We start from the raw sequence: 18,321 nt of genomic DNA on the forward strand, positions 1-18,321 counted from the left end.
TCCCTTTTCCCCCCCGCGTTCCCGACGTGTAGAAGTCAGTGCCAATAGCAGGCATCCTTTGTGGAGCTTCTTGGAGTGAGGGATTTGTATCATTCGGGGGAGTGGTGGTGGTGGATGGCTTCCACCACCTCCATCTGTACACAAACTGCCCCTCCCCCAGCCTCCCTCAGGAAGTGGCCGGGAAATGGCAGCTGTGCGTTCGATGCTGCGTCTCTTGTTGTTGAAATGTCCATTTTAATCTGATTTGGTTTCATTTTCTCAGGGCTTGTGGGTAAACTTGAATCTTGCAAACGTGTGGCCGGAGAGACCTTTCATTCGGCTCTTTCCCCGGTAACATCCGTTTGTCAGCCAGGAGTCAACTGTAGTTGACCCACTGATCTTGATGCTCCTTTGCAGACTTGTCTGTCTCTGCTGGGCACTCCCCCCCCCCCTCCCCGCTTCCCCGCTTCCCCGCTCCAAGCTAGAGGTCATAGGGAAACAAACTGAGTTCTTACCAGCAGAGCAGTCATTACAGGCGGTGCAGATTGAGCCTAGAAAGCCGCCAAGACGACTTGGGATCTTTGTGGAATGAGAGTGTGTTCTTGATTGGTGTAGTGTTTTTAGGTGTGACAGCGTCTTTATTGCAGAGCATTCTGAGCAAGTAAGCTTGTGAGAAGAAGGGCACTTGGAAGAGGGAGGAAATGAGGAAGGTATATGTTTTATGATTTGTATATAGGGATGGGGATTGATTATACATGAGAACTGTAAGCCTGTTCCTTAGTGACGTGTCTAGCCTAGTCCTGCAGGGAAATCTCTTCGTTGAGGGTTCCTGGGAGTTTTACCCTCTATAGAACTAATAGGGGAATTTGCTATCATGATTTAACTCTTTAGTCTGTTTAAAAAAAACATTTCTTTCTCGTTTTTTTTCTTTTCCTCGGTTTGCAATTTTTTTTAAATTTGTTTTTTTTTATTTATTTATTTATTTATTTATTTATTTATTTATTTATTATGTATACAATATTCAGTCTGCATGTATGCCTGAAGGCCAGAAGAGGGCACCAGACCTCATTAGAGATGGTTGTGAGCCACCATGTGGTTGCTGGAAATTGAACTCAGGACCTTTGGAAGAGCAGGCAATGCTCTTAACCTTTGAGCCATCTCTCCAGCCCCCTCAATTTGCAATTTTTTAAAAAATAATTTAACTTTATTTTATGTGCATTGGTGTGAAGGTATCAGATCCCCTGGAACTGGAGTTACAGACAATTGTGAGCTGCCATGTGGGTGCTGGGATTTGAACCTGGGTTTTCTGGAAGAACAGCCAGTGCTCTTAACTGCTGAGCCATCTCGCCAGCCCCCTAAAAAACATTTCTTGTGTGAATTTTTTTCCTCTTGTGTAGAGTTCTTCCTGTGCCCACATTCTCTTTTCCCTTTTAAAAAAAAAAAACAACTTTGTTTTTAATTGTTCTACTTTATGTGTATGGGTATTTTGCCTTGGTGTGTATCTGTGCATCACGGGTGTGCCTGGTGCCCATAGAGACCTGAAGAGCGCTTTGGTCCCCCTAGAACTGGGGTTACAAGATGGTTGAGCTGTCGTGTTAGGGCTGGGGCCTGAACTCGTGTCCTCTTAATTGCTGAGCCATCTCCAGTGTTCTTTCTCTGTCTGACTCTCTGTCCCTCTGTCCTGGAACTAGCGCTCCAGAGAAGACTGGCCTCAGACTCACAGAGGTCCACCTGCCCCTGCTTCCTAAGTACTGGGAGTAAAGGCCTGTGCCGTCATACCTGGCTCAAAATAATGTATTTTTTATTTTGTTTCTTGTTTTGTTTTTTGAGACAGGGTTTCTCTGTGTCATCTGGCTGTCCTAGAACTCATTCTGTAGATCAGGCTGGTTTTGAACTCAGAGATCCGCCTGCCTCTGCTTCCCAAGTGCATGAATTAAAGGTATGCGCCACAATGACCCAGCTATTTTTATTATTTTTAATTATGGATCTACAGGGGCTGGAGAGATGATTGATTGAGAACACTGGGTTCAATTCCTAGGACTCACGTGACAGCTCACAACTGTCTGCAACTCCAGTTCCAGGGGATCCAACACTCACATAGACATGCATGCGGACAAAACATCAATTTATAAATTATAAAACCTGTGGATCTGCATATGGTTATGTGCTTGCGTGATGTGCTCATGGAGGTCAGAGAGGTTGCAGCTAGTTAAAGGTAGTTGTAAGCTGCCTGATGTGGGTGCCAAACCATACTGGGAGGTTTGTTTGTTTGTTTGTTTGTTTTTGGTTTGGTTTGCTTTGGTTTTTTTGAGACAGGGTTTCTCTGTGTAACATCCCTAAGCTGTGCAGGAATTAGCTCTATAGACCAGACTGACCTCAAACTCAATGAGATCTCCCTGCCTCTGCCTCCGAAGTGCTGGGATTAAAGTGTATACCATAGAAACTTATTTTTTTTTTTGTGCCAGGGTCAGGCTGGCTTAGAACTATTTGAAATTTAGACTGGAATCGAACTATTTGAAATTTAAGATGGCTTTGAACTTGTAATAATCCTTCTGCCTTTTCTGTCTTTCAAGTGTTGGGCTTAACCATTTTAGGGTTTTTTGTTTGTTTGAGTTTCTTTTCCACCCCCACCACAAGCATGAGACAGTGTCTTATTAGATAGTTCTGGCTGGCCTGGAGTTCTCTATGTAGACCAGGCTGACCCAAAATTTACAGAGATGTGCTTGCCTCTCTCTCCCAAATGCTGGGATTCGGTGTGTGCCCCATGTCTGGCTAAATCCCATTTTGTTGCCATTTGGGTTTCGTTAGGAACAAGAGTTTAAATCTTCAGAATTGAAATAAGATCATTTGAGATCACTTGAATTGCCCTGAAAACTACACGCACCTGTCATTGATTGAAATCATTTTTTTTTAATCAGAAACTTGCCAGCTGTTTATAAATCCATAGATTGAAGCTCTAGGATAGGAGCAGGCCTATGTGATTTTTTTGTGAAAGTGGTGTCCTCATTGTTCTCCCTGGGTGCTGATAAAAACAAGTGTGGTATCTGTTGCTCCCTGACTGGTGGGTCCCTTTGACTTGTCTGTTGATCTGGGTGGCATCAGGCATCTAGATGATACCAGCTGTCTGTGTGTGCTGGGGATTTAACTCAAAGTTTCAGGCATCTATGCTTAATTATCATTTTAGTTTTTAAAAGGTACATTTATTTGGTGTAGTTGTGTTTGCCACAAGGGTGTGGGTGGAGATCAGAAGACAGCTATCCTACCATGTGGGCTGTGGGGTTTGGTAGCAAATACTTTAACCTGAGCCTCCTCACCAACTCCACCACATTGATTTTTAACTTCTCCTGTTTTCAGCCTTACTTACTTACTTAAATTGAGATCTGGCTGAATAGTAAATTGGTTTTCCTTGTTGGGGTTAAAAGAGGAAAGAGACCTGAAAATAAGAGGTTAGTAGTAACACCAGGTCGTCATGATGCACATCTTTAACCCCAGCACTTGGGAGAAGAGGCCAAGGCCAGCCTGGTCTACACAGTGAGTTCCAGGACAGTCAGGACCACACAGAGAAACCCTGCCTGGAAAAACAAAGAGTTAGCAGTAAGAGGACTCTTTGAACCATAAGGTCCACAGCCACCCTTCCACCCCAACCCAAAGTGACTTCATGGTTAAAGCTCTGGTGGCCTTCTTGTAAAACAGATTCATTTTCCTATCTGAAGTAAATTCACTCTCCTCCCTTTCTTTCTTTTCTGTTTTTTGTAAGATGACTCTCCCTGTGTAACCTAAAACTGGCCTTTGCCAAGTGCTGGAATGGTGATAGTATATACCTTCACATTTGGTGAGAAATCTGCAGAGAAGTAGATTTCTTCATATTCATTGATCACTTTTTTTTCTTGACGGGGTGAGGGAGTAGTTTTCTTCTCTTTCCCTTTCCTCTCTTTTTGTTTTTGTGGTACTGGGGGAGGGTGTGTGTGTTAAAACTAGACCTTTGGAAACATCGGGCTATATGCCTAACCTTTTTGCTTATTTATTTTTGGTTTTTCTACCCCTCCCCCCTTTGATTTTTGGTTTTTGAAGACAAGATGTCAGTGTGTAACCCTAGCCTATCCTGGAACTGACACCGTAGACCAGGCTGGCCTCAAACTCAGAGATCTACCTACCTCTGCCTCCCAAGTGCTGGGATTAAAGGTGTGTGCCACACTGCTTGTCTATTTTTGGATTTTAAAGACAAGATCTCCATACATCATTGATTGGCCTTGAACTCAGAATGTTCTGACTACCTCTACCTCCTTTACAGGAATAAAGGCGTGTACCACCACCCTATCCCACGTGCTTTTACGTTTGTTTCTTTGTTTTGTTTTTTTGAGACAGGGCTTCTGGAACTAGCTTTGTAGACCAGAGTTGGCCTTGAACTCACTGAGTGCTGGGTTTAAAGGCACGCACCACCACCACCACCGCCGCCTGGCTTGTTTTTTGTTTTTCAGAGACAGGGTAGCCCTGACTGTCCTGGAACTATACAGACCAGGCTGACCTCAGACTCAGAGAACTGCCTGCCTCTGCTCCCTGAGCGCTGGGATTAAAGGTTTGCACCACCACCACCCAGCCTGTGTTCTATTTTGTAAGTCTCTTTCTAAAAAGAAAAACAGGTAATGTGAAGAGAATTAGATGGAAGTCTAGAAGATTCCAAGAGGTTCATTTGGAAGCCTCAGCATTATGGAATCAGGTGTGCCTGTCTTCCTGATGATAACTTTTTTTCACATTTGAAGAAATTAAGCCAAACTGCTCTAGTCTACTGTAGAGTAATGTAAAAGTTACTAATTGATAGGGTTTGATCTTGTGTGTGTTGTGTAAAGAGACTGGAATGTGAGTTTTATATTTTAGAACATAAAGAAATTTTCTGGGTTTTTCCTTTTTCTTTCCCCTTTTTTCATAATTTTGCAGTAGGATCTCATATCGTTCAGGCCAGCTTTTCTTTTCTTTTATTAGTGAAACAGGGCCACTCTGTATTGCCCTGGCTGTCCTGAATATCTCAATGTAGACTAGGGTAGCCTTGAGCTCAAAGAGATCAGTTTGCCCCTGCCTCTGTTAAGGATGGTATAGCTTGCCTAGTGTGTACAAGGCCGTGAGTTCAGTCTTCAGCACTGTAGGAAAGGGGAAGTCAAGAGATCCGGGACCCTTGCTCACTTAGAGTATTGTATCTTGGACTGGGGTTCTAGCCCCTTAAAGTGTTGGGTTTTTTCTGTTGTTGTTGTTGCTTTTGTTTTTTTTTTCTGAGGCAGGCTCTCACCAGACTGACTTCCAACTCACAGAGCTCCATGTGCCTCTGCTGTGGTTGAGTGCTGGGATTGAAGGCGTGCTCATCACTACACCCAGCTCTGGGTGGCTTTGAACTCCTTTAGCCCAAAAGGCAGTCCTTGAATTTAGGATTCTTCTGCCTCAGTCTTCTGTATCTAGCTAAGATTACAGGATACACAACCAGATCCAATTCCAGATGTATTTTTCTTTTCTTGAATCCTGGGGATCAAGATCATGTTTTAAAAATTTATATGCATGTATTGATTGCACTTTCGTGTCTGTGCTATATTTGTGCCTGGTTTCCTTGGAACTGTAATTGCAGATGGTTGTGAGGTGCCACATGGTGCTTGGAATTAACCTGAGTCCTCTAGAAGAGAAGCAGGTGCTCTTTAGCTTCTGAGTGATATCTCCAGCACCTCAAGATTCTTTTCTAGAAAAGATTTGTTTAATTTTAACGTATATATGTTTGTGGGTATGTGCACATGAGTACGAGTGCCTGTGGAGGCCAGAAGGCACTGGGTCCTTGGGAAATAGTTACAGGTGGTTGGGAACTGCACGGATCTTGGGAACTGAACTTGAGCCTTCTACAAGTGAAACAGTACTCTTAACTGCTAAGCCATCTATCTCTCCAGCCCCCTCTCCATCACATTATCTTGGGATGCAGGACTTGGTGTATGGTAGGGAAGTATATTCTACCAGGAAACTACATGAAACTGTTTCTTGACAATGAAGTAAGAACTATGGCAGAAAACCAGACTACGATATGATTCCTTTAGTTCATATTAAAAAAAGAATGTTTTTACTGGTTTTGGATATATCCACAGATGACCTTGAACTTCTGAACTTGCCTCTACTCACTAAGTGCTGAATTATAGGTGTGTACACCCCTGCCAGTCTAGGTATTAGGAATAGGATCCAGGGCTTTGTGCATGCTAGGCAGTTATTCTACCAATGGAGCTAACATCCTCAGTCTTATTTTAAAGGATATTTAAGAACTACGCTTGTTCTTTGAGTGTGTAATGTTCTGTTTAGAACATTAAATTTAGAACTAAGTTTATTGATTTTTTTTTTTTTTTCCCCAGACAGGGTTTCTCTGTAGCTTTGGAGCCTGTCCTGGAACTAGCTCTTATAGACCACGCTGGCCTCGAACTCACAGAGATCGGCCTACCTCAGCCTTCCAAGTGAGCCACCACAACCCAGCTGTTTATTGACTTTTTAATATTGTCAGTACTTCTCTATTCCTTTGCTTTATTTTTGCAAGGGATAGCTAGTCAAAAGTCTGCTAAGGATGGTATAGCTTGCCTAGTGTGCCCTAGACTGGAGTTAGTCCATACCACAACAGTGTAGGAAAGAAGTCAAGAGATTGGAGCGTTTCCTCTCTTTTTTTTTTTTTTAAAGGCAAGATCTCACTGTGTAACCCTGGCTGGCTTGGGACTCTGAAACATAGAACAGACTAACCTTCAATTCATAGAATTCCACCTGCCTCTGCTATGACTGCGTACTGGGATGAAAGACCTCGAGTCTATCATGCCTGGCTGAGGACTTGAGATTGATCCCTAGACACCAAGTGAAAATGTCATGCAGGCTTGGTGTTGTATGGTTGTAATCCTAGTACTAGAAAGGCAGAAACTGGAAGGTGCCTAGGAGTTGCTGACTGACTAGTCTGGCCTGATTGATACTCTTCAGGCCGTTAAGGGATTCAAAGGAGATGGGTGGTTCTGAAGTTGTCCTGATCCACGTGTATATGGACACACATAAACATATACATACATGAAAGAAAATGGGGGCTGGATATGGTGGTGCATGCCTTTAATCCTAGCAGATTAAATGCAGATCTCTGAGGCTAGCCATAGTGAGTTCCACTCTAGACAAGGCTACATGGTGACACCCTATTTTAAAAAACTAATTAAAAAAAAAAAAAAGGAGAAGGGACTAGAGAGGTTGCATGCATTCTGCTCTTGTAGAGGACCCGAGTTCAGTTTCTAGCACCCACCTCAGACTGCTCACAGTAGCCTGCAACTCTGGCTCTAGGGGATGGATCCAACACCTCTTGGCCTCTTCAGGCACCTGCACTCACTTGCAGAAGACCTGGGTTCCATTCCTAGCACCTAAAAAACAGTGGTTCAAAACCATTCTTAACCTCAGAAAAAAAGAAAGAAAAAAACGAAATTTAAGTCTCTGAAAATAGGACAAACTTTCACTAAGTTCATCAAGGCAATAACAAAAACCCATGTATTTAACAAATACTTCATTTGGTTCTATTCTCTATTTAGTATTAAATTAAATCCTGGAAACATTGGTGGAACTCAACATCCAGGTGTCTGGACATGGTGATTTTCTTTGAGTAGCGCCTTCCTACCTCAGTGTAAAATTTCATCACCTTCCCTCGCTTAGAATTCTGGTTTAAAATGGGTATTAAAGAAAGGACATTTGGGGGCTGGAGAGATGGCTCAGCGGTTAACATTGCCTGCTCTTCCAAAGGTCCTAAGTTGAATTCCCAGCAACCACATTGGTGGCTCACAACCATCTGTAATGAGGTCTGGTGCCCTCTTCTGGTCTGCAGACAGAATATTGTATACATAATAAGTAAAGAAATAAATATTTTTTTTTTTAAAAAAAAAGAAAGGACATTTTGAAAGAGACTGAACCTTGGTCAGAACATGTTATAGTTTGTCTGGATCAGAGTTCCCGGAGAAGTTTGTTGAATAGGCCAAATAAGAAGCATCCTTCAATGTCTTTGCCATTTGGAACTCTAATGGGAGAAGATGGCTTAGGCAGGGGGAGTTTTTTTGATATGAAATTTGAAGATCACTATAACATGTTCTGGTATGCAGGCATACATGCATACAGAACACTATATAATAATAAATCTTTTTTTAAAAAAAAAGGAAAGGAAAGCTAACATGGCTGGGCATTATGGACATTCCTTTAATCTCATCACTTGGGGTTTGAGGCAGGGGATTTCAGAATCCCTGGCCACGTGAGGCTACATAGCTAGATACTATTTCAGACAAACAAAACACCTAACTTTTTGGGGGGCAAGGGGGTTGTTCAAGACTTGGTTTCTTTGTGTAGCTTTTGGGTTTGTCATGGAACTTACTCTATAGACCAGGCTGACCTCTAACTCACATAGTTCCACCTGCCTCTGTCTCCTGAGGATTAATGGCATGTCATCCTGCTACCCACCAAAACCTAACATTTAATACAAGGATGTGTATGTGTGTGTTTATTCATTCTTGCTTAACCCTCAAACCCTAGAAGTTCATAATGAAGTTTTTCTAAATGAGGCTCAGTAAGAAATTTGTCCAAGGCCACTAGGAAGCAGTAGAATTGAGATGTCAGCCCAATTTCTTATGCCGATCTCATAACATGTCTAGGAATGAATGAAATAGCTGTGGTTCCTGTGACCCTTCAGCTGGGGCAGGTATGGACATAGACTCAGGGGCCAAATAGCTTTTATTCTGTTTACATCTCTGATTTCTTTGGGTTGTCCACTCACCGTTAACAGTATGTCATTTATGAAGTAGAATGTGCTGTTTCCTCAGAGTTTCCTTGTAGATTCAACAACAAAACCAAAAAATGAACTGTGACCCATCAAATGAACTGTGACCCAGCTTTGAGGGTATAATCGAGAGGACACAGGAAGAAAGATGTGTTACTCATGCCAGGCAGAGTGTGACTGCCTAAACTGCAGGAGAGAGGGCAGTGCAGGTCAGGTGGGATTGCTTCCTCTGGCTTCTTCCCAGAATTTCCAATGTGAACCCCTGCATGTTCTTTGTTCTATGGAAGCTTAAGGAAAAACCCAACCTAAAAACAAGGACTAAGTTTTATTTTTTGTGTATTTTAGTCGGGATTATTAATCTTACGATGCTTGTTTTTTGGATTTGTGTTCTAAAGAATGGGCTTTCCCTATGATGGGGAAGTTCTGGAAGACTGCAGTCTATTCTCTGTTGATTGGATTTTTCATGGATGTGTAGCAGATTGAAGTCTGCTACTTAATTTGCATTTGATCTTAGCCAAAAGTGAGACGTGATGACGACTTATGTTAACATGTGTGTGCGTGTGTGTTCATGTCTGCACTTGTGCCTGCTGGTGGATAGGTGTCCCAGCAGGCGTGTAGAGGAGAGAACAGTCAGAGTTGTTTGTCTCTGCTCATCAGGCTTGGCTTGCATGCACCTCTACCTGCTGAGCTGTTTGCCAGCCCTTAAACTATAATTTTAGAATGAACCTGGGACATTCTATAAGAAAGATAAATTAATACTAAAAAACTTTTCTGAGTTGGGCTTGGTAACATATGCCTGTAATCTCAGTACTCAGAAAACTGAGGCAGGAGAGTTGCTGTGAGTTATTGCCACTCAAGACTACCTGGAAGATTGTCTCAAAAAACAAGCAGTTTAGCTGTAGTGACTCATGCCTTTAATTCCAGTACTTGGGAGTCAGAAGCAGGTGGATCTCTTGAGTTCTAGACCAGCCTGGTCTACAGAGTGAGTTCCAAAACAACCAGGGCAACACAGAGAAACCCTGACTTGAAAAAGTTGAAGTACAAAAAAGCAAGCAAACAAAACCTAATTCTACCCCGCCTCACTGTTCTCTTAAGTAGAACACAAATTTCTTTTATTTTTATTTCTTTTAGTTAAAATTGACTGTGACAATCATGATGTCTAAACTATAAAATTCTAGAATTATGCCGTTTGCTACATGGGATTTATATTTTATATTCAAAATTATGTTGTGGAGGTTGATGAGATGTCTTAGGTAAAGTTTCCTGCTGCCAGACCTGAGGGCTGAATTAAGTCTCTGGGACCCACAGGAGAGACCTGATTTCCCCAAATTATCCTCTAACCTCTGCATACATGCCATGGCTCGTGCCTACAAACATGCAACAGCTAGTGTGTGTGTGTTTGTATGTGTGTAGACTGTTGACACATATACCGAGTGGTATCTGATTTTCAGTATATAACATATTCATAAACCATGACTGCTTGCTTTGAAATAGGATCTTACTGTGTAGACCAGTCTGTCCTTGAACCTTGATCCCCTTGCTTTAGCCTTTTGAATACTGGGCTTGTAGGCATGTGACAGCAGGTATATGTACTGTCAGGGAGTAAATATCCCTCTTAGATGTTGACTAGTGATCATGTTATCATAACCAACTTATTTATCCTTTTACAAATATAATTAAAATATTACCTAGGTTTGGTTATTTCCTCAGTTTAGGAACTTAATAAAGATAGCTTTCTGACTCCTGGGTGTGGTGGCAAATGTTTTTAATCCTAGCACTTTAGAAGTAGAGATAGGCAGGTCTCTGAGTTGATGCCAGCCAGGGCTATGACCATTTTAACTTAACTTGTGTGATGTCTCAACAAAAATAGAAAAAAAAAAGAAAGCTTTCATTGTGGATTATTATGCCCTCCAAGAAGCTGTTAACATAATCCAAGAACTTTTCTTTTTTTGTATAAAAACAGAATCTCACATATTAGGTTAATAATCACTAGTACATTGCAAATAGTGGATCAGACTTTTCCAATAATTTTTGTTTCTGCTTTTGTTCCTTCTGGATGCTGTCAATCAGAGTTAAGTTTATTTTGATCAAGGCCTTCATTTCTCAGTATTTCTAGTAATAATATATCATGTTATATTCAATAGATATTGAGGCTTTTAGCCATACTGTTTCTCAGCCAGTAAACTTTACAATTTCACATAGTATAATGTATGTATTTCCTTTTCATTTGTTTTGTTTTGTTTTTCAAGACAGGGTTTCTCTGTGTAACAGCTCTAGCTGTCCTGGAACTCGCTTTGTAGACCAGATTGGTCCTGAACTCACTAAGATTCGCCTGTTTCTGCCTCCCAAGTGCTGAGATTAAAGGCGTGCGCCACCAACACCCGGCTAATATATATATTTCAAAACATTATATTACATTAGAGTTTTTGTTTGTTTGTTTGTTTTTGTTTTTTAAGACAGGGTTTTTATAACTTTGGAGCCTATCTGGAACTCGCTCTGTAGACCAGGCTGGCCTCAAACTCACCAAGATCTGCCTGCCTCTGTCTCTGCAGTGCTGGGATTAAAGGTGTGCACCATCACTGCCCGGGCTGTTAGAGGGTTTTATGTCTGGAGCTATAGATAGAAAATAATGGACACTGTTATCCCAATACTTGGAAGCCTCACGGAGAAGGATTCAGAGTACAAGGCCTACTTGAACTACATAAAGAGATTCTGTCAAAACAGAGTAGTAATGAAACAGGATATATATCAAGTATACATTTCTTGCCAACACTGTGTGTTGTGTGATTTTGTTTTTGTTTTTTTTTTTTTCCCTCGAGACAGGGTTTCTCTGTAGCTTTGGGGCCTGTCCTGAAACTAGCTCTTGTAGACCAGACTAGCCTCAAACTCAAAGAGATCTGCCTACCTCTGCCTCCCAAGTGCTAGGATTAAAGGCCACCACTGCCCGGCTTGGTGTTGTTTTGTTCTTACTCTTTGGCTTTTTGAGTGGCCTACCACCTGGCTCCCAAATAAATACACGCAGCTTATTCTTTGTTATAAATGCCTGACCTTAGCTTGGCTTGTTTCTAGCCAGCTTTTCTTAAATTAACCTATTTATCTTTTGCCTCTGGGATTTTTTTTTTCTTTTCTTACTTCTGTGTATCTTAATTCTTAATTCTGTGTATTTTCACTCTTACTCCATGTCTGGGTTGGTGGGTGGGTTGCTGGCCCTTGAAGTCCTCCACCCGTGTTCTCTTGTTGCTCCTCATTCTCTCTGCTCCCAGATTTACCCTTCTATTTATACTCTCTGCTTGCCAACCCTGCCTATCTTTGCTACTGCCTCGCAGTTGGCCATCAACTCTTTATTAGACTATCAAGTATTCTAGGCAGGCAAAGAATCACACCTTTACAGAGATAAATAAATGCTGCATAAATAAAAGTCACACACCTTAAAATAATGTTCCCCAACAACCTTGCATCCATAGCTTTCTGCCAAAAAAATGGCTTTGACAACTTTTGTGAACCCTGGGAGAAGACCTATATGCCAGGGTGAAAACAAAAGGATAAAGAATATCAAATGTGGGACTGGAGAGATGGTTCAGTGCTAATAGGCACTGGCTGCTCTTCTGGAAGACTTGGGCATGATTCTTAGCGCTCATATGGCAGCCAACACTGTCTGCTAACTCTAGTCCCAGGGGATCAATCTACTCTTCTGGCCTCTGTGGGCACCGCATATATGTATGCAGACATACATGCAGGTAAAACATACATACACATTAAAAAGTTAAATCCTAAAAAAATGCTCAAATCCTAACCCTAATGTTAAACTAAAGAGCTAATGTCTAAGAAGACTGTATCCTGGGCCAGCAATTAAGTGGGTAGAACTTAACATAAGGTTAGGCTCTTCCAGGCTTATTGTTTTTTCACACTAACTTATTTTTCTCTATCAGTGATAGTTAACTTTATCTCTCTGTCTGCCTGTCTTAACAGTTTGCTTTTAGACAGTGTGTAAAAGCTTGCCTTGAGCCTGTGCTCCTTTGCCCCAGTCTGCTGTGTGCTGAGTTTATAGGTGTGGTGCCATGCTTGACTTAACGGTTGGGTGTTTGACCGGGTTAAGGCCGTATTTTCTTCTCCTTTTCCACTTGCACCTTCTCACAGCACCCCTAAATTGAAGGGTTAGTAAAGGGATGGGAAGGGGCACTTTCTCGATGATATAACCTCACTTAACCATGAGTATTTTTACCTTTTCTTTCTCCTACAGAAATGGAAGCGAACGACCATTTTAACTTTACTGGCCTTCCCCCTGCACCAGCTGCCTCAGGACTGAAACCCTCTCCTTCATCAGGGGAGGGCCTCTACACTAACGGGTCTCCCATGAACTTCCCCCAGCAAGGGAAAAGTGAGTGTGGAGGCCTTAAGACCTGGGGAGGGAATGACATCATTTCTTTAGATCAGGTTGATGGAAGGAGATTGAGATCTACTTTTGGCTAGCTACCCCACAACAGCTCTTTCCTGGCAGGTAGTGACAGAGGAAAATCGATAGAACTTACTAATTGCTAGGGAGAAATCAGACTTCTGAGAACAAGTTAGAGGGGCTTGTAGAAGCTGCTTTTTTTTTGTCTTGACTTTGGATTTCTAGAAGATTAGAAAAAACATACAAGTTTTTTCATCTTAGCCTGCTCTTTTGTCAGTCCTGTTCCCTGGCTACTGGGAACAGAAAAGGAGGTAGCTGCTGTTGCTAATAATGAGGGTGGTGGACCTATGACTTGTAAGAAATTGGTTTAGACTAGGGGTGAGGGAGGTAGGCGAAGGTTATGATAAATATGCTCTAACTTGTGCATCAGGGAAGGCCTGCAGTAGAAGTGCTATGCACAGAAGGTGAGGGGTGCAGTGCTTCCTTAGAAAGCTTTTCATTCTCTGGAAGTGCTGCTGTGGAGGTGATTTTCTTTTCCTTTTTTCTTCTGGGGTAGTGACTTACTCTAGCCAAGGATGACCTTGAACACCATGGTGGCAGTCCTGCTTCAGTCTTCTATTAGTTTCCTCTCTAAATTTGCATAGAAGTAGAATTTCATGTGCTTTCTTCCTTGCAGTAGAAAAATTCTGACTTATACTTATTTTCCCTTCTTTTGTATATAGGGCACTTGCAGATGAATGCTAGCCCTGTTATTTCATTGGACTTTCCCACACATACATACCCACCCACCTGCTGTAGTATTCCCCCCATACACAGACACCTGCTTGAAGTTTCTTTAGTATCTTGGTCCCGATAATTGTTGTCTGATGCAAACTCAAAGATGGCTATTTTCAGAGCTGTATTTTGCAGCACTGGTCTTGCAAAGATTTTTACCTACTCCATATTACCCTCCTGGGGTTATGGGGAGGGGCTAAACCCAGCCTTCTGAGCTGGAATTTTGTCACTGTGGTGACTGCAAATTCTATTCTTAGCCCAGCACAAAGTGCTGGATCTGCATGTGCCAGTGAGGTGGAGGCTGTCCCTTCTGGTGCCACTGTAGGGCCAAATAGGCACTAAGGAAAGAGGGGATTGGGAACTGGAAAATTCAGTCACCCCTCCTCCCAGGAAAGAATTCCCATAAGGAATGAGGGCAGGAAAGTCATGGTAGGAAACCGATGTGCAGCTCCATGTAGTAGAAAGCTTGCAGCAGCAGAGTATCTATGGCTGCCACTAGCTCCTGTGGCACACCTAGGCCACTCCCTAGCCCCATACTCATCTTTCTCAGCAGCAGCGTTAAGCTTACACAAGGGAACATCCAGGTTTAGTGTTCCCTTGAGACCCAAAAGCTGAAGTTAACAGAGGTCCCTTCACTGTTTTTGAGGTTTATTTTGTAGCGTTATTGCATATATATTCATACCTGACTCTTTTCTATTTTTCTGCCAGGTTTGAATGGGGATGTGAATGTTAATGGCTTATCTACTGTATCTCACACTACTACTTCAGGGATTTTGAACTCTGCTCCCCACTCCTCCAGCACCTCACACCTCCAGCACCCTAATGTGGCCTACGACTGTCTTTGGAACTACTCACAGTACCCACCTGCCAATCCCGGCAACAACCTCAAGGACCCACCCCTTCTTGCTCAGTTCCCTGGGGGACAATACCCGCTCAACGGTATCCTTGGGGGCAGCCGACAACCTTCATCCCCAAGTCACAACACTAATCTTCGAGCTGGGAGTCAAGAGTTCTGGGCCAATGGTACCCAGAGTCCCATGGGGCTTAACTTCGATTCACAGGAGCTGTATGATTCCTTTCCTGACCAGAATTTTGAGGTGATGCCCAATGGACCTCCAAGTTTTTTCACCTCCCCACAGACTTCTCCAATGTTGGGATCTAGTATCCAGACCTTTGCACCTTCCCAGGATGTAGGCAATGGGATCCATTCTGATGAGGCAGCAGAAAAGGAGCTGACTTCAGTTGTGGAGGAAAATGGCACTGGCTTGGTAGGCAGCCTGGAACTGGAGGAAGAGCAGCCAGGTATAACTGGGTCTGTGAGCTGGGTGGGTGTGGAGAGAGAAAGTGCGGTCATGGGGGGCAGTGGCCTTTTGGGGTGAGGAAAACTTGTCTTTCCAGCTTTCTGCAGTAGAGACTGAATTGCATGTTGGTGATTAGCAGAGCCAAGTGGCTGGTGTTTTTGTGGCAGCAGCACCAGTTCAAGAGTGGGAGTGCAAATTATTGCAAGCTCTTGCAGAGCTACTGCCCAAGAGAGGGCAGGTGGGCGATGGGCAAGCCTGAAACAGCCCAGACACATATTGCATCAAGAATGGCTTTTGGGGGAGCTGGAGCTCAGTGGTTAAGAGCACCGACTTCTCTTCTGAGGACCTGGGTTCAATTCCCAGCACCCACATGGTGCCTCACATCTATCTGTAGCTCTAGTTCTAGGGAACCTGATACCCTCACACAGATATACATACAAGTAAAACACCAATGCACATACAAAATAAAAATAAATTTTAAAAAGAAGAAAAGAATGACTTCTTGGGCTGAGAATGTCGCTCAGTGGCTAGTGTGCTTGTGTAGCATGCATGAATGGGTTGTCTACCTCCAGCCCTGCAAATATCATGCATACTGGCACATGCCTGTAATCTCTGCCCTTGAGAGTGGAGGCAGGAGGAGGTCAGCCTGGGACACAGAAATGAGTAGGGTGGGTAGGGGCTTCTAAAGCAGAAGAGTGGTGAGCACTGAAACCATGAGACTGTTTTAACTGGCAGGGTTAGGTCTAGTAGTGACTGACTTACTAAGGTGAGGACACAATAGGTAGAGTGCACCATTGCTTGTCTGTTCAGTTCCCTTTCTTTCTTTTTGTTTTGTTTTGTTTGTTAATATTTATGTGTGACAACCTATTTTGTTTCCCTAAAAATAGATAAAATATTATTTTGTATTTGTAGTTCATATTCACTGCAAGGGTGACTGCCCTATAAAAAAGTCAAAATATTTTCTCTGTTCCACTTGTTGGAAAAAATAGCTAAATATGTGGTAGGGTTCTTGTCTCAGCCTTGCTGTCCATCTTCCCCTTTGCCTGATGTAAGATTGGTTTTAGCAGCATGTCTCTACTCATTAGCTACTGGATAGGGTCTGTTCCTGGTTTAGAGCTAGCAATAAATGTTGATTAAAGTTAGAGTTTACTAAGAGAATGTTGTAACACAGGTTTTAGTACTGGTGTGGCTGGGGAAGGGGATCCTGGGAAGGAACAGTGCACACCATGTGCCTGTGTGGACTTCTGAAAGAGTTGCTTGAACATTTTTCTTTTTCTTTTTTTTTTAAGCATTTTTAATAATTTGTTATTTTTTATGTGCATTGGTGTTTTACCTGCATATGTTTGTAAGGGTGTTGAATCCCCTGGGACTGGAGTTACAGACAGTTGTGAACTGCCTTGTGAGTACTGGGTATTGAACCTGGGTCCTCTAGAAGAGCAGCCAGTGCTCTTACCTGATGAGCCATCTCTCCAGCCCCACCTGAACACATTTTTATAACCAGCTAATACAGCTAAACTGAAGGCACAAATTTTGACTTTTGATCTCTCCTGGGATTACCTAGAATTAAAGATGTGTGGCTACAATGGTTCTGTCTCCTCTGTGGAGTCTTTACACCAAGAAGTCTCTGTCCTGGTTCCTGATCCCACGGTGAGCTGTTTAGATGATCCTTCGCATCTTCCTGATCAACTGGAAGACACTCCAATCCTCAGTGAAGATTCCCTTGAGCCCTTTGACTCTCTGGCACCAGGTGGGCTTTAGAGGGTGTGTCTCTTTCCTACTTACCTGAACAGAGGGTGACTAACCCGTCACCCAGACAAGTTAGAAACCCAAGGAACGTTTTAGGGAATCTGGGGTGTTGACTTGTGGATAAAACTTTAGTAAACCATAGTCTTACTACTGACTGAGCCGGCTTTACTCAGATGCATTGATTCATTTCCCAGGCTCTATGTCTTCCAGTTGGCCAAGAGCCCTTGGCTGCAATAATTCACTGAATAGGCTGTAACTGCCACACAGTTGGGCTATTTGGATTCTAACTAACTAGAAAGGCAACATTTGCCAATTAAATATAAAAACAAGGACAATTTTATGATAAATGCTAGATCTCTGCAAGGATCTATGGATAGATACAAAGTCTGTATCTTTGCTTTCATTTTCAGACTTCTGTCCCCTACTTTTAATGCTAAATGGGGTTGCTGAGGTAGGAGGGTGTGACTTTGATGCCATCCTGCGAAGTACATAGCAAGTTTCAAGTCAACTCTGAGCTAGAGCTGAGACCTTTCCTTATTTCCTCCCTGCTTCCCCAGTTCAGACTCTAGAAACTAGAGTTGGATATTGCTTTGGCTAGTATTTCCTAAGGAAATCTGGCTTCTTAATTTTTTTCTTAATTTCTGCTTGTAATTTCTTTTCACCCTCATATGCAGAGCCAGTGAGTGGAGGACTTTATGGAATAGATGACACAGCATTGATGGGTGCAGAAGACAAGCTGCCTCTGGAGGACAGCCCTGTGATCTCTGCTCTCGACTGCCCTTCTCTCAGTAATGCTGCTGCCTTCAGTCTCCTCGCAGATGACAGCCAAACGGCAGCCTCTCTCTTTGTCAGCCCCACCTCTCCACCTGTCTTAGGGGAGTCTGTCTTACAAGGTAAGTGAGGAAAGGTAGGAGAAATAAAAGTCCTCTCTTGGAAAACAGTGCATGTGTTCCATAGCTAAGCCCTTAGCATGGGAAGTGTGTACTGGTGTCATGTTTACAGACTCTGAGATGCTTTCTGGTGGAAATAAAAAAGCATCCATTGTACTTTGACCTCTGCCCTCTGTGGAAAACATGAGGGACTTGGGAGTTGTCAAAGAAAAGATGGCCAGAGACCTTTCTATCTTCAGGAGAAGCTGTTTCTCTCTGCAGTGGTGACCATGACCATCACCAGTTTTACCCTTTAACTTCAACGATGTTTGGGGTAGGGAAAGAGCCAGCACTGTTTTGTTGGTTTTGGATTGTTTTATTTTGTGTGGTTTTTTTGAGACAGGGTTTTGCTGTAGTTTTAGAGCCTGTCCTGGAACTAGCTCTTGTAGACCAGGCTGGCCTTGAACT

General features: G+C 42.8%; 1 protein-coding gene across 7 annotated transcripts in view; it reads left to right on the forward strand.

Annotated features, from left to right (window-relative positions):
* The window catches only part of Baz2a (bromodomain adjacent to zinc finger domain 2A), a 40,728-nt gene that overhangs the window by 6,040 nt on the left and 16,367 nt on the right, over positions 1 to 18,321 (forward strand). For all 7 annotated transcript variants that reach the window (XM_087902024.1, XM_087902022.1, XM_087902020.1 and 4 more), the window contains 4 exons: positions 13,011 to 13,148; positions 14,646 to 15,239; positions 16,800 to 16,985; positions 17,659 to 17,877. In XM_087902024.1, coding sequence (XP_087758150.1) covers positions 13,013 to 13,148; positions 14,646 to 15,239; positions 16,800 to 16,985; positions 17,659 to 17,877 — 1,135 coding nt within the window. In that variant the 5' untranslated portion in view covers positions 13,011 to 13,012. The remainder of the gene's footprint in view (positions 1 to 13,010; positions 13,149 to 14,645; positions 15,240 to 16,799; positions 16,986 to 17,658; positions 17,878 to 18,321) is intronic.

Source organism: Myodes glareolus, chromosome 26, assembly GCF_982192425.1.
Source record: "Myodes glareolus chromosome 26, mMyoGla1.1, whole genome shotgun sequence".
Taxonomy (NCBI): domain Eukaryota; kingdom Metazoa; phylum Chordata; class Mammalia; order Rodentia; family Cricetidae; genus Myodes; species Myodes glareolus.